Below are 14,988 nucleotides of genomic sequence, written 5' to 3'. Positions count from 1 at the left end.
ATTGTCTCCTTCACAAACCTTTGTCCTTTGTGTTTAAAAACAAAACAAAAAACAAGTGCCTGCTGCACAAAGTCACTGAGTGTGTGTAAAAGATATGACTCCTTTTATATATATCTATATCTATATATATAGATATAGATATATAGTTACAATTCCACTGTATTATTACTAGCCAGTGCAGCATTATTTCAATATTTAGCTGGCAAGCAATCAATTGATTTTGACGACTTTTATTAAGTACGTAAGTATATTTACAGAGTGTAGATAAAGCCCCCTCCCCTCTTCTCTACACACCAATGATGGTGAATGTTTCAGAGGCTATACTAAATTAGCTTTAGGCATTAAATTAGCTCTAAGTGTCAGGGAATGAAAAGGTAGATGTGACACTTTATAGTACTTGAGCTTTGTCCTTTGGATTGCATACATTGCATTGCGATTTCCTATATTGCTTGTAAGTCAGAGGTTTGCATGGTGCTGAATATAATTAAGTGATTTTGTTTGTCAGTGTTCCCCTCTCAATGGTTTAACTTTGACTCTACTGACTTCATTTTTTGTTTTGTTTTGTTCCTTTTGTGTTCGAGTTTTTAACTGATGCAGAGGTCCTTGTGCTTCAATGATGCGATGGCCAGCCTGCTTTTGCTATGTTGGCTGCTATTCTTTACCCTTGAGTCAAGATTGTTTTTTACTTTATTTAAATGGTAAATCCAATGGATTTGAAAAGTATCGGCAATGCCACTTAAGTTACATCAATAGGACAAAGATGGTCTTATAAAGGGAAAAACGGGTTCATATTGGACCTATTTGTACTTTGTTTTAAAGATTTGATTGACATTGTACAGTTGCATGAACGTGTAATGATTTTGTTAGATTTGGATCTTTCCTCTTTAGTGGTTTGATGTAGATTATTTGTGAAAGTGCCACTAATTTATGTTTGAACAAGATGGTGCTCCAAGGTGCCCTTATGATCTCCTCATATCTCTTCATAGTTTGCTTTAATATTATTTTATTTTGAATGTCAAATGGTTTTTGACCCAAAATAGCCTCATGAGCGCAATATGGTTAACAATACAGCATAACATGTCATTGTCATCATGGGCTAAACTTTTCATGGCAAGCAGTCGTGACCTACCCAGACCTACCTCACAATAACTAACGTCTTATTCCTCACCCAGGTCTTTTGAATGGGATTGAGCACTACATTATTTTTGCAGGACCACTGCTGAATAACCATAAAAGTTGACACTCTTATTTCCCTTTTAGGTTGGATGGACCCTCCTGATATCAGATGTGCACAAGTCCTTGAGGTCTGCAGTCCTGCTGATTTTCACTTCCCCAGCACACTTCCATTCATTGATTAATGTTACTGATGTAGAATGCACACACCTTGGTTATGTTATGTTGGCTCAAAACATTTTGAAACTAACATGTGGGAAGGCAATACCTGAACTTGTCAGGTTGGAACAGTTTTGCCAATTTACGCCCACTGAACACGACCCTTGTTTATCAGTTTGAACTCAGTATCTGGTTAAAAGCTAATAACAAAAACAGCATACACTGTGGCCCTCAAGGACTGGAGCTTTACATCTCTGCCACATCTCAATACTAACACTGTTTTTGGTTTGTTTGCAGGGGAGCTGATCCTATGAGAATGTAATTGACTATTTTTTCCCTTCTTGATATTTAGCTGATATTATCATGTTTCTGGCCTCCGACATCTTCAGCAGCTTCCTCCAAAAAAACACTTTTCCTGTAACCCTATCCCTCCGACCTCTAATTTTGAAGTGTGTTTATTTGGTTGTGGTTGTGCTGCTGTTGAATGAACTTAACCCCTCTGTATCAAGCAGGGGAGCCTACCTGGATTACCTTTTTTGTTAGCCAATGGATGGAGGTTTCCATCTCTGTGACGACTCCGGAGTTCACAGATCAGACACAATTAGAGCAACTCGTTTCCACTCCACCCAAGTCATGCCAGCTATGCTTGGCGTTCAATGTTGGGTTGAATAATGAAAAAGACACTATGAATCTTTCTTTACTGTTCACCCAAAATGATGAACTGTTGAAAAACCTTTCCATGTGTTTACAAATCTCTGTTATCATATATGTACTGTAAGAGCTGTTGATCTTTCAAGATTGTACTCAGTTTGTGACAAGAGATGTTGTCAGAGAACTTCAATGTTTGTTCATTGACTGTTTTCTTGTGATCATTTTGTATGCAGAAATGTGAACATAGTATGTTGAGTAATGTGATACTTACAAAATATACAAAGTGTCATTGAGAACGTTGAATATTTTACAAAATAAAGTTTTCATAAATTCTGTCTTTTCTTTCTTTCATTCTGATATTGGAAGTGAAGGCAATTGATATATCTATTTCCCAACTAAGTTTAGGGGTTGGAGTTGTACACTATTGAAGAAGAAGAAGACTCTTTATTTGGCCATGCAATCAATACTTATCAATTGTAGGAATTTGACACATGACTGCACACACCACACCCCCAAGGGAGAACAGAGCTCTGGGCACAGGGCAGCCATATTCAGCACCACTGGAGCAGTTAGGGGTTAAGTGCCTTGCTCAAGGGCACAATGGCAGTGGTAGGAGCCTTAGATATGATGAACCTTCCAGTTACCAGCTCACATCCGGCTCCCTCCTAGGAGCCAGCAACCTCCCAATTGCTGGCCAGCCTCTCTAACCTCTAGGCCACCTGCCACCCCAAGGAAGAAACAGAGGGTTGGAGTAGTAAGCTTTTGGGGGGAGAGAGGGTTCGAGTAGTATGCTATTGGAGGGAGAGACAGGGTTGGAGTATACACACTGAAGGAAACGGAGGCAGTGTAGCTTTTTCAAAGGCATTACCACAGACCATTTATGGTGTAATAGAGACATCTAGTGGTTGTACGCTCCGGCAAGTACAAACTCTCAAAACTATATGATATTGTTTTTGGGAGGGTTGGGTGGGGACTACCATTTTCATGCATATACATAGTTTTACACTGCCATTGCAGCAGCAGGATACCCTAAGTTTGGTTTTCCAAAATGCCAGGCTCATGTTTGCAAATGTCAACATTTGTCGAAGCCATTCTTCAACTCCAGCAGACGTGAGGCCCCTGGAGGGATTAGAAGGGGTTTTATTTACCTGCTCTGTGGAATGCTTTCGTTCAGGCGCCTTTGTATCTCCCAGAGACCCAAGGTCACTGCTCTAGAGGAGACGGGCCGCTTTGTCTCCCCCAAGTTTCCACCTCACAATATCAACAACAACACACAATGTAGGAGACCGAGAAGGAAGTGGAATTCCTTTTCGTGTTGCAACAATGTTCAGAATCAAGAGCCCTACCTTTTTTTTGTTGGGGGGCAGTTCATGTTTTCCATTTTCTTATGGTTTTCATTTCCACTTGCCCTTAGCCAGACACAGCGGTGTAGCCACAATTGTGTCCTTCTACCATATTGGGTGTGTAGGCCCTCTATATGGTCCCAGTACATGTGCTGAATATTTACACCATTTACACTCTTTTTTTATCAGCCTCTAACAATCACCATGCCTAGAGGGGTTGGCTTGCATGATGTGAGTTGTAAGTGGGGTGCTTTGTGAAATGTAGTGGGGTGCTTTGTGAGATGTCCCAGCACATCTCCAAGGAACATAACTTTTATTCTAAAGTTTTATTCCCATAACCTGCTCTTTTTGCATTTTCATTTTGCTCTGCCGCCTGCGTTCGGGACAATCACAGTGCATGTACCACATGGTGTCGCACTTATACAACTTAGCGGATTGACTGCAGGGTTATTCATGTGTTGAGTCAAAGTGAGTGGATTTGTATCTTGTTAGCATGCAGAAGCAGACGCGATCAGAACGAATGGATGGATCATAGACTGGTGTGATTACTGAATGGGTTATCATGGCCAACAAACTTGATTTGAATGTGTTTTCTATAGGATTCTACTCTAAAACGTGTTCAATAATATTGTAATCAGTCGAATGCAAGTTGTCAAGTCCTTAAAACCATATTCTTTGAGCGATATTGTTTATATATAGGGCATCGCATGCATTACGCATGCCGGCCAGTAGTACCACAGGCGGACCGTCAATGTACTATGCTATTGCATGACTGGAACTGTCGCTGTCACTATTGAATTTAGACATTAGCGTATAACCTGCTGTGTCTGTGTGGCAGTGAAATGTTCATAGGCAGGTGATCGAGCAAATATCAGATTTAACGACGGTTCCTATAAATGGAATTGCCACTGTGCTCACAGAGTCTGCAAGCAGATTTAGTATTAACAAACACTGTTCTGTTTAATCTGTCTGCAAGTTTTTCAGAAGTTATTTGCGAAAGGCTAAACTCGTTAAATTTAACATGGGGTCTCTAGATTTCGCAAGCAGACATTAGGCAGTTCAAAGCAAAGGGGAATCCCTAAATGGTTGTCCCGTGTATAGGCCTGCTAACATTTGATTAGAGTAGGCCTACATTTCAATCAAATAATTAACTGCTACACCAATCTAATCCAATCCTGAGTGGAGATAAACGCGCGTAGCGCGGAGTCCTTAGCCTAATTGATGTCAATCATGGGGAGATTTTAGCAAAAGTTGGTTATGCAATAGACCAATTGAAGCTTTTCGGTTGGTTGGTCCTTATGATGGCTAGGGGAATGTGAATTACTCCAAAACTTTTGAGGAAAAAGTTTTCTTATCAAATCAAAATGTGGTTATTTCATTTGTCATTATGTTCTCAAATATACAAAGTTGTCTGTTCATAGCCTATCTGTTGAGGGTGGAGCTATAGAGACAAAGACATGTAACAACTGCAGGTTTGAATATTTTCTTTATCTCATTTTGTAATAAACATATAAATAATAAACTCTAGACATTTTTGACACATCGCCCTGTTATGAAAGTTAACTGGTACGGTCACGCTATTATATACTATCCAAACTGTGCATCTTCCGCATGTAATTTCTATAAAACTATTTCCCTATTACAAAATATGAAAAGAAAAATACATTTTAGTAAATTTACAGGAGTTACTTATTAATTTATTCAACGAAACTTTTTGTTCTGTCCTATTCTACTTATACTGTTACTGAATTGTCAGAATGTGCATTTCAAAATTTCTCAAAGAAAAATAGAAAAAAGAAACACAACAAAAGCAGAGGAAGTAGACATGAGGCAGAATATCTGTCCCACTCTGACAACTTATACGAAACGTTTCCAAAATAATAGAATTCTTAATAAACAAAACAGTACAAGATTTCCAAGACTTTTCCCAACTATTTAAATTAAAATATATTCTCGTATCTTACACTATTTCAAATAACGAAATGTGATTCGGTAACGATCTGTCAAAATCTAATTTACAATTCTGTGTATAAAAATATAATTTATGGACCCCCACGAAGTTTGTTCTCCCCAAAATATAACAGTCAGTTGCACATATATGCACAGAACATTATAACCTGTCAAGAAGTTAGCTCCTTTTTACATGTTCTTCTTTTTCTTTGCGGTTTTACTTGAGATATACAAAAATAGATTCTGCACAATTTGCTGGTCACACCGTTTTAGATCCATTCGTGTGATTCCAGCGAGTTCACATGAGAATAAATTATTCAAACAAAACTTTTAAGGCTCCATTCATTCTTTGAAAGGGACACATCATGTAAAAGTCACTGAAATAAATATCCCAACTCCGCTGGGGCCTTTGTCTTTTTATTCTACTATTGTTTATTGTCCTACATCAGTCTTATTTAGCTTTTGCCGTATGAGGTTTCAACTTGAGTTTACTGACATCCCAAGTGGATGAAGCGAGTGGCTGTCCAAGAGCCACGTTCCTAATTGATATAGAATCTTGGAGTACCAGTGAACTCCGTCCTCGTGTAATGTGGTGTTGAGCTGGGAGTAGTCTTTTGGGAAAAGCAACGAGGACAGCCAGTAGCTCAGCCTAACAGGTGCGAAGGACCAGTGCGCCAGGTTGTGGTCTTCAATTACCGCGTAACATGACGCAAGTATTTGATCTATCACGATGGTTCCTTGAACGGTCACTGGTGCAAAGGACCCCTCATGCTCTTCCTTGTAAATCCGTTCCACGATGACAGACTTTAGTTGGTTATGCAAATCATCAAAGACGACCACCTTTTGTCCAGGTTGGACTTTGCTCGCAAATACTGCTGACATAGTGTGGAGGTCATCCGTTGAGTTGTTTACCACATAGAGAAGATGAGCAGCAGTAAGGGTGATTTTTTGGGCTGGTTCTTTAGTCTCTATTACATAAAACACTCTTCTTGTTGCCGACTCTTGGTCAATGAACATGATGAAGTCGCTGTATACGAGGTTTCCGTCGCTGTTTGCAGACAGTACTTTATCGCCAACTCTGAGATCCTTGACTGCCTTCCTGCTTCCATCTTGGAGGGTAACCGAAGCAGAACCTGGAAAACAGCCTCCTGATTTCGCAGCAACTGAGTTTTCTGTTGGAATAGAAGAGAATATATCATTAGGGAATAGCCATTTATTATTAGAGTTCCTCGTAAAACCAGGGCGGGTCATTGGCTATTTTACATGGATGAGGCGCATGGGCGAATGGGCCTATATGCTGTGTGAATCAACCATATCCATAGGGTTTACATATCCAACCACGCAGGAATTGTACAGGGATAAGTAGGCCTATAGGCTTATAAATTGTGTTTTTTGTAGAACGAATTTATGGAACGAATTTGAACTCCACAACATAAAGGTTGCATTGTATTATCAAGTCTATAAAACGTGGTGGGACATTTGCTTTCATTTGGCATAATGGTAGCCTATGTGAATGTAGAACCCCTCAAAAAACGTAGGCCTATTGGCTGCTGCTCCTCGTTTTCTGAGACGAGAAAGCAGAAAGCCCTGGCTCCTCTAACCTTAATTAAAAACCAATAAAGAGCGGACATTGTCATTCTAAATCTGCTTGTGGACCGAGCCACTCTTCGAAAAGAACACTTACGCCTTTCCCAGCTTCTCTTCCTATATTTACTCAGGTGCAGAAACCTCCATGTGACAATTCACACACATAGTCTACTCTCAGAAAAAAACAAGAGCGCCGCAAACACTATTTACCCAGTGGAGCCACTTTTCCAAGCCTCTCAAGATGTAGATTTGAATTTAAATGAGGGCCCGGACTCTAAATGCTTGCAGTCACATCAATGTCCCTCTTTTTTACCACCTCTCCCTGCTTTGTTGTCAATCTTGATGACAATAATTCGGGCCTTGGGAGAACTCTTCACATTCCGATCTCCAGGATCACACTGTCAGTAAACACACATCTAAAAAAAAAAAAAGAGAGAATCGGTCCGCTCTGAATTTCGTCTTTTAATCTTCTTTTAAGATTCCCAGGCATGAAATAAAGTGACAATTGAAAACCAGATTTGCCCCAACGAATTCAACATTGCTAAATCCAAATCCTTTTGGTAAAGTCACATGACCCCTAATGACACGGACTATATGATCTCAAAACGTGTGTGCTGAATGTTAAGTAGAAGATTTACGATTAAATTCAAAACGCAGTTCGCTTTTTTGGAAGAATAGGCTTGGTATGGTCTCCATCAGGTTTATAAGAGTGTCAAGAAAGAATTGAAAACTATAATGTCGGACTAAATCATAATGGCTGTGGTGATTTAATAATCTAAATTTTGCACGGGAAAACACGGAAAATGTAAAACAGATTAAAACATTCGAATAAGATATAGGCCCAAGGCAAATTGAACATCACAGTTGATAGGCCTATAGTCTAGTGACATTTCTCGCTGCTTCATGACTATAACTTTTAAAGCGTTTTTAACCCAATAAGAAATAATTTAGATTTGGCAACGTTTTAAATAGTCTTCAAATAGGCCTAGTGCTATTTCATAATTTCGATAGAAACAAAATATAATCTAATTTCGGGACGTCTTTTCCTATTGATTGAGAGCTACAAACAGCCTCTTCCTGACTGGCTATGCATATTAAAGTTAGTGTTCAAGTTCAGAGCAAAAATGAAATCAATAAGAACATATTCTGTGACATGTTGGCATTCATGAGTAGAAGAACAGTTATTGTACCATAAACGGCCGTGGTTCCATCTTAGAGACAGTGTGGGGCGATGTAAGATCATGAAATAACCTGCATGGTAGCCTGCGCCATAAAACATGAGCAGGCGATATGTCCATACACAACAAAGAAGAAATTCCACATTTAATTGAGCAAATACATATAGTCCTACGTCTTCGAAAGCTAAATATCAGTCCAGAGGAAGTGGAGTATAATCATAACAAGAAACAGGACAATACGAGTGGACACCAAGTTGGTAGGACATTGAATTAAAACGTTGAAAGGATTTGAGTGTATAAGTAACGTCATGAGACTGTATTAGAATATTGTTATAGCCTATTATGATTAGCCATACATTAAATTAAATTAATTGGGTAGGATAGATGATGTACGGTATGAATTATCGTTGACCAATCATTTAGAATTGGTCAATAATCATTCCTCAAAAAAGGTAGCCTACCAGAGAAGACATAGGCCTACAACTTTCAACAAATAGGTCTACATGTGGGATTGACATAATAACGTTATAGGCCTACTGGAAACAAGCCAAATGTGCCATTCTAAATTGAACTGTAGGCTATTGTCAACAATATAGGGAGTGTTGAAAGGAGGGCTTGCTAAAAAAAATTTTTTTTTATAACAGCTCTAGTTACTTTTGACGTTTTGTCAACAAATGGCTTTTGATTGTACCCCACCTGCTTTGACAGAACAGTGGATGTGGGCTTTAGACTCGTAGTAGACCCAGTCGAATCCGGCCTCCACTGCTAGCCTGGACAACGTGCCGTATTTGCTCTTATCTCTGTCTGAAGTAGTGATATCCACGGCCCTTCCCTCGTAGTGTAAAGACTCTTCGAAATGGTGTCCATCCTCATCCCAGCCTTCCGTGACGCGCAGTTTTATCCCCGGCCACTGGTTCATGACGGAAATGGCCAGGGAGTTTAGCTTGTCTTTACATCTCTGGAGGAAAGAAAAAAAACATTAACCTACTACAATGCTGCAGATACAAGGTCTGGGATTTGACCAATACTTTTGGATTGGTATTGTGTGCTCTGTTCCATGTGGCTTGCTTAAAGGTAAACGTATTTTCAGATGAGCAGGCTAGCACATCATCTTCACGTCACATTACATTATTTGACCAGGATCACGGTTGTGGGCCACCGTTGTAATATACGTAAGAGAAGATGGTTAACATAAGCTTATTTTGAGAGGTTCCCCTTCTAAATTAGTCAAGAAGGCACAACTTGTCATCTTGGTTCAAGTCACGAGTTAATTCTGGATGTAATTCATCAATATATCTGACCCTTATGATCTGAAACAAATCGTTAAGCCACATAGCCCCCCTCTCACACTCACACACGCGCACGCAGAGAGAGAGAGAGAGAGAGAGAGAGAGAGAGAGGGGTAGAGAGGTAAAGGTAGGCTATCATCATTTCAGATATTTCTGTTGAAGCATGTCTTCAAGATTCCACACTAATAGTCAACTGAGATTTCATCAATATCCATACCGACATCCATCGTGATGGGTCATCGCTCATCGTCATTACACAGCCTACACAATAATATGAATACCGGTTTGGTAGAATTTGCCTACCTCCAAGCTAGAATGTTCTGTTTGAAGAGCAGCGTTAGAGGGCACATCTCAGATAGAAACGCTCGTGATGAAAAATTGATAAGGCATTGTATTCGCTTCACTGGCCTAAAACATATAGATCTGGTCCTGGAAGGTGCGACCGCTCAATGGCCTATTTGTAGGCCATTGACGCTAAAATATGCTATAGCAGTGATAGACAAGACACAAAATGCGTTTTGAGAATGGAAGGAGAAATAACTACGAATCATTTCTAAGCTCTGTTTTTTAAAAAATAAATAATTGATATTCAGGGGGTTAATCTTCAGGAATAGCTGGGTTATAAGATAGCTGGCCTAATTGGAGAGTTGCACTCTATAACCTTTCTCGGGACCCTTAGTGGAGATGCTTGGCCTTCTCCAAGACAACTCTTCTCGACACTTAACCAATATGTCAAATAAAACATCACAAAGAGTCTTTTCACTGCAACCAGAGAGAGAAAGTTTAATTATTCTTGTCGCGCAGGTTCTTGGGACGTGACAGGACTACCTAAGTGGAGGTGTTTTTGGTTACTTTTCCCAAGGCTAACTATTAGAACACTTGGGGGAAACGGTATTCAACATAACACAACACACACACACGCGCGCGCGCGCGCGCGCGCACACACACACACACACACACACACACACACACACACACACACACACACACACACACACACACACTCACACACTCACTCACTCACTCACTCACTCACACTCACACACATACCACAGTTTGTTGATAAAACAATTCAGTGCTGGTCACAGGGTTACAAGAAATATCTTAATTAACCCTATCATTCCGACAAGGGATCAAAATTGACAATTTATAAACTACTGGCACTTGTAGAATGTAGTGGGTGAAAAAGGTGCCATGCCTAAACCTCCCCTGCACATTCTGAGTGGGATTGCCAGAGTCAAGAGCCGTGAAGCCTGAACTATTTATTAATTCATTGGGTCGTGTGCCGCAAATCAAGCCAAATTCTGTTCAGCCACCGTGAAGCCCAGCAGGACTCCCTTGGCCGGCGCTTTGTGCTCAGACTGAAGTTGTTCAACAAGCCTCGCCCGCAGCCTCCCTCTTAATCTTTTCACAAATGAATTGGTTAGAGGAACACTTATCAGTTACCTGTCAGTGCAAACAACCCGCTGGTCCCTCTCAATTCCGCCTCGTTTACGTGGTATATACAGTTAATATGAAGCTGTGCTCGCCACAGAAGCCCAAGTGATGTTTTTATTCGCAACAGACTCTTGAACGTCGGTGATTGTGCGGTAAAATGTTTGTAAACCGACGACCTCCTTAACTTTCCTCCAAGGGGCGAACTTTGTCTTTGTAGTTGAGGGGATGAAGCGCTGTCATAAATGAGTGGGCTCGCCTGGGGGCATCATGCTTTAAGAGTCATCCTCACTTGTGTTGATTTACATTTAAGGAAACCACAACAGACATACGTTTCATCTCACTTGAAATTACAGTTTGTTTAAACAATAGTGCACTTTGAGCTCGATTCCAAGAATCGATCCCCTAGCTACAACTTTCAGTGCACCTGTGCACCTCGTGCACCTTTGCTTTGCAAACCCACGGGATTGACATCATCAACGTTCCTCAAAGCTCACAAACCATGGAATAAGGACCATTGCACAACACAGCTAACTTGAAGCACTTCATATTCCAACGTGCAATAGTGGCGTAACTTGCAGGTGCATCATAAGGTGTCTTCATTATGGCTAGGGTGCCATATCGATACAGTAGACTAACAACCATATGCGACATACGCACTTTAAACTTACGTTTTCTGTTTTAACATTTATTATGCTCCCTATTTTCTTTGACCAAAGGTCATAAGTTCAAATCCTCCCGGCAAATGAAAGCCATATTAAGGAGGTGGGTGGACGACCATCCCAAAGTGGTGCTTGTCGATTAGTAAGCTTTCCTTGTCTTCTATATAGGCCTATACATGTATGTGTCCCAAATGTATTATGCATGTACATTTCATGAACGTGACCACAAAGCGTAGAACACGGTGTTTATTTCACTATCTATGTCATATAAGAAAATAATCTACGTGATTTTGAGCAATGTTGTTTATCCAGTGATAGCAGAGCAGCCTAAACTAATAGAAATCCTCTCCGTTTCCGATCCATAAGAATACTGGTAAAGGAGGTGAAAGCGCATTACGAGTAAAAAAAATCGAGTCTTTGGCACAATTCATTAAACCACAACTGGCAGTGGCCAAGGGCTACAGACAGAATAAAGGTTAGGCTACATCTCACTCTTAACTCCAGTTGAAGTTATAACGTATCTATCAGAGGAAAGGAAGAGAACGTTTAGAGAGATGTTGAGACTGCACGCAGAGTGAATATTTAATTGGACCTCGTGCCAATGGCGCGGTGTACGGTTCAGGGACTTCAGCGCGCGCCTCCATCATCATAGGCTACTACTTCAGGTTCAGTGGCATTTTAAGGTAGCTAGACTTAAGCAATTGCACCCAGCGTTCTAATTGCAAATATGGGGCATAGCAAGTGTAAAATACCCGTGTGATAAAGACTTTACAGTACCGAAAATCAAGTAAGCTCCTAAGGCGCGAGAGACATGCGAGACCAGTCTACATTTCTGACCCATATTTTTTTTTACAAGACAACCTATGCAAGTCAAATCGAATAGGCTAAGGCTAAAGGGTTGTCACAGACAAGTATTCAAATGGTAAAATAATCTGATTCACAAAAACTACCTGATTCACAAAAACTGATGGCACTTTGCAGTCCCAAAAATAAATGCATGACCCGAGGCGGTGTCGGTGCGCCTTGCTATATCATTGCACTAATTGGCGAAGTCCCACCCATTTATGAAGTAGTGATAGTGTGTTCAGAACATTCTCAAAGAAATGTCAATTTCTTCATGCACCGGTAAACTTAACTGCGAAAGGGTGAATTACAGTATGCGAGAAAATGTCTGAATGAGCCTATCCATGCATAAAAAAGACTGACTGTTTGAAGCAGTCTATATTTAGACTGCAGATCAGATGACTGAAATTAATATAAGGCAAGATGGAATCTAAATCTTAACGGCACAATTACCGAATATCCAAGCCAATGATATTAAATGAGCAGTGGATGTGCGTCTAACACAATGGCCTTCAATGATACAAATATAGATATGAGGAGAAGACCACATTAATATTTCAAATAAACTGCCACAATCATGAAGGCCGAGTGTCCTGCCGGTGCGCCACTATGACACGTCTCTAGTTTGATTATGAAGCCTTACCCTTGCAGGACGTAATCAAAAGTCCATGCCCATGAAAGTGAATCGTTTTACAGATCGACATTTGAAAGACTGAGAGTTGAGACTTAAATTGATACCGGAAAATTATGGTGCGTAATGGGCTTCATATTTGGAGGGTAGGCTATAATGTCACACTAACAGTGTGATAGAAAACGCACATTAAAAACGGTATTCTCTTTACCTGAGTCATGAGCCTGTCAGCACCGGTGTTCTCTTCATCCTTGAATATAATGTCGGTATTGTAATTGGGAGTCAGTTCTTTAAATCGCTCGGAGTTCCGTGTGATCTTGCCTTCGTATCTGCCACTGGCCCCAAGGGTCTTCTCCGCGACGTTGGGGATGAACTGCTTGTACGCAAGAGGTGTCAGCTTCTTCGGATGTCTTCTCCTCCCGTAGCCCCTGCCCGGTCCACAGCCCATCCCAGAGGACACCAAGGACAAGCAGATGAAACCTACCACAACGATTCTTGTCAACAGCAGCATTTCGTTCATCAAATCTAAACGATTCGGTGCCTCTGTGTTATCAACCGGCGGCCGTTTCTATATCTCCCCGTTCTCGCTCCCAATGTCCTTGTCTCCTCCTCTAGTTCGTCTGTACCGTGCCGCCCGATTACCACTGTGGCAGGTGCGGAAATGAACGCCTCTGCGAAATGATAACGGAACTCATCGAAGGAGGTAGTTGTTTCGTGGGTAAAAGTGAGAAAATTAGCCACAGAATCTCTACGTAGTCGAGCTACAGCCGCTTGTGCGAACAGACCGCTTTTACTGCTATGTATTATAGCACCGATCTATGACAGGGGAGGGACCTGATTGGTTCGCCTAGACAAACCCTTCTGATGTTATCCCACAAAAGAGTAAAAGGATCTTTAAAGATTTTTTCCACCTGAAGGGTTGGTTAGAGGGGAGGGGCAGCTCTCCACGGGAAAACACCAATTACACCTTTTTCTTCCCCTCTGTTCTTAAACCATACACACGATTTGCCGGTTAGAAAAAAACTCACCCAGTGTATGTTGCCATGTACATACACATTTTTTTGTGAGAATGATTTGAATGTTCACGCTGCAGCAATTGGGTAAAGTTGCGCACACATTGACTTCTCAACGTAAGCCCATGGATAGAGTTTGAAAATGGATGTAAGCGCACGGTGCGCATGTATGCATGCGTGCGTGCGTCTTTATGTTCGAGTCCATGTAAGAGTGTCTGGAGGATAGAGCCGACAGAACAACTCCAAAATATTGCAAAAATCTGAAAATGTGTTTATCTCCAATATTAGAATGTATATTTCTCATATAATCTATTTACGGTGCGCTACCATGCGCATTTGGATACAGCACTGGGACTTTACTGTAGGAAAATAGTGGGTAACCTACTGGTTTGAAATAAAACATACAATGGAATAAACACATGAATTCACCAGGTGTTTAGATTTAAGGGCATGTCAAAAGGCATTACAAACGATGGTCTACCCACATGTCCTCCCGACATGTCCATTGAATACAACGGGTTGCCTCGGCCACGATGCCCTACAGTTGTCTATGGTAATGGTTTGCCTCTGAAGTTAATTGATTCAGGTCCAAACTTAAGACCTATTTTCATGTTATTCCGCATGCGCACTGCGCGCTCTCCATGCGCTTTTCCATCAATCCGCCAAATGATAATTAGTAAATTGGCGTGGAAATACTATGTGGAACTACAAATTGTTCGAAATGCTTTGATGTTTGTTTGTTTTATCTAGCAAATGTTAGAACAGATGCTGAATGATATGTTAGTGTTGTCACTGTACACCTATGTTGTGGAGAAGAGTAACGGCTTTCAAGACTTGTGTGGGTTTACAGACCATCATACAATAGGTATTCCTTAAGTCATGTAATCAGGACTATGGAATGTAATTATGATCATCATAATCAATTCGGTGTGTCAGTGATCAATAATCAATAATCCAAAGACAACAGATACAAACAGAGCACCACAAAAGGATGTCTTGCCTTGAATGGTGTTATGGGGGGTAGAGACTTCTAAGGTTCCTGAGGGTGTTATCCCAGGCTTCTCTTCCACATCCT

The 14,988-nt window shown here is 40.8% G+C and overlaps 1 protein-coding gene across 1 annotated transcript; it reads right to left on the bottom strand.

Moving 5' to 3' along the window:
* Nucleotides 1-4,795: 4,795 nt before the first annotated feature.
* Nucleotides 4,796-13,658, bottom strand: shha (sonic hedgehog signaling molecule a). The gene is made up of 3 exons (XM_083695362.1): nt 13,112-13,658; nt 8,738-8,999; nt 4,796-6,448 (listed from the first exon to the last, which is right to left on the bottom strand). Exons 1-3 carry the CDS (start codon nt 13,418-13,420, stop codon nt 5,754-5,756), a joined length of 1,266 nt encoding a protein of 421 aa, XP_083551488.1. The 5' UTR covers nt 13,421-13,658; the 3' UTR covers nt 4,796-5,753.
* Nucleotides 13,659-14,988: the final 1,330 nt, after the last annotated feature.

This window comes from Argentina silus, assembly GCF_951799395.1.
Source record: "Argentina silus genome assembly, chromosome: 1".
Taxonomy (NCBI): domain Eukaryota; kingdom Metazoa; phylum Chordata; class Actinopteri; order Argentiniformes; family Argentinidae; genus Argentina; species Argentina silus.
The sequence above is the reverse complement of the archived record's forward strand: the minus strand, read 5'-3'. Positions and strand labels throughout refer to the sequence as shown.

Excerpts from the sequence above, each read along its gene's own strand:
- shha (XM_083695362.1), bottom strand. The coding sequence starts at position 13,420 with ATGAACGAAATGCTGCTGTTGACAAGAATCGTTGTGGTAGGTTTCATC. Across the intron at positions 9,000-13,111 it reads CTGACAGGCTCATGACTCAG|AGATGTAAAGACAAGCTAAA; the intron begins GTAAAGAGAATA and ends TCTTTCCTCCAG. Across the intron at positions 6,449-8,737 it reads CCACTGTTCTGTCAAAGCAG|AAAACTCAGTTGCTGCGAAA; the intron begins GTGGGGTACAAT and ends CTATTCCAACAG.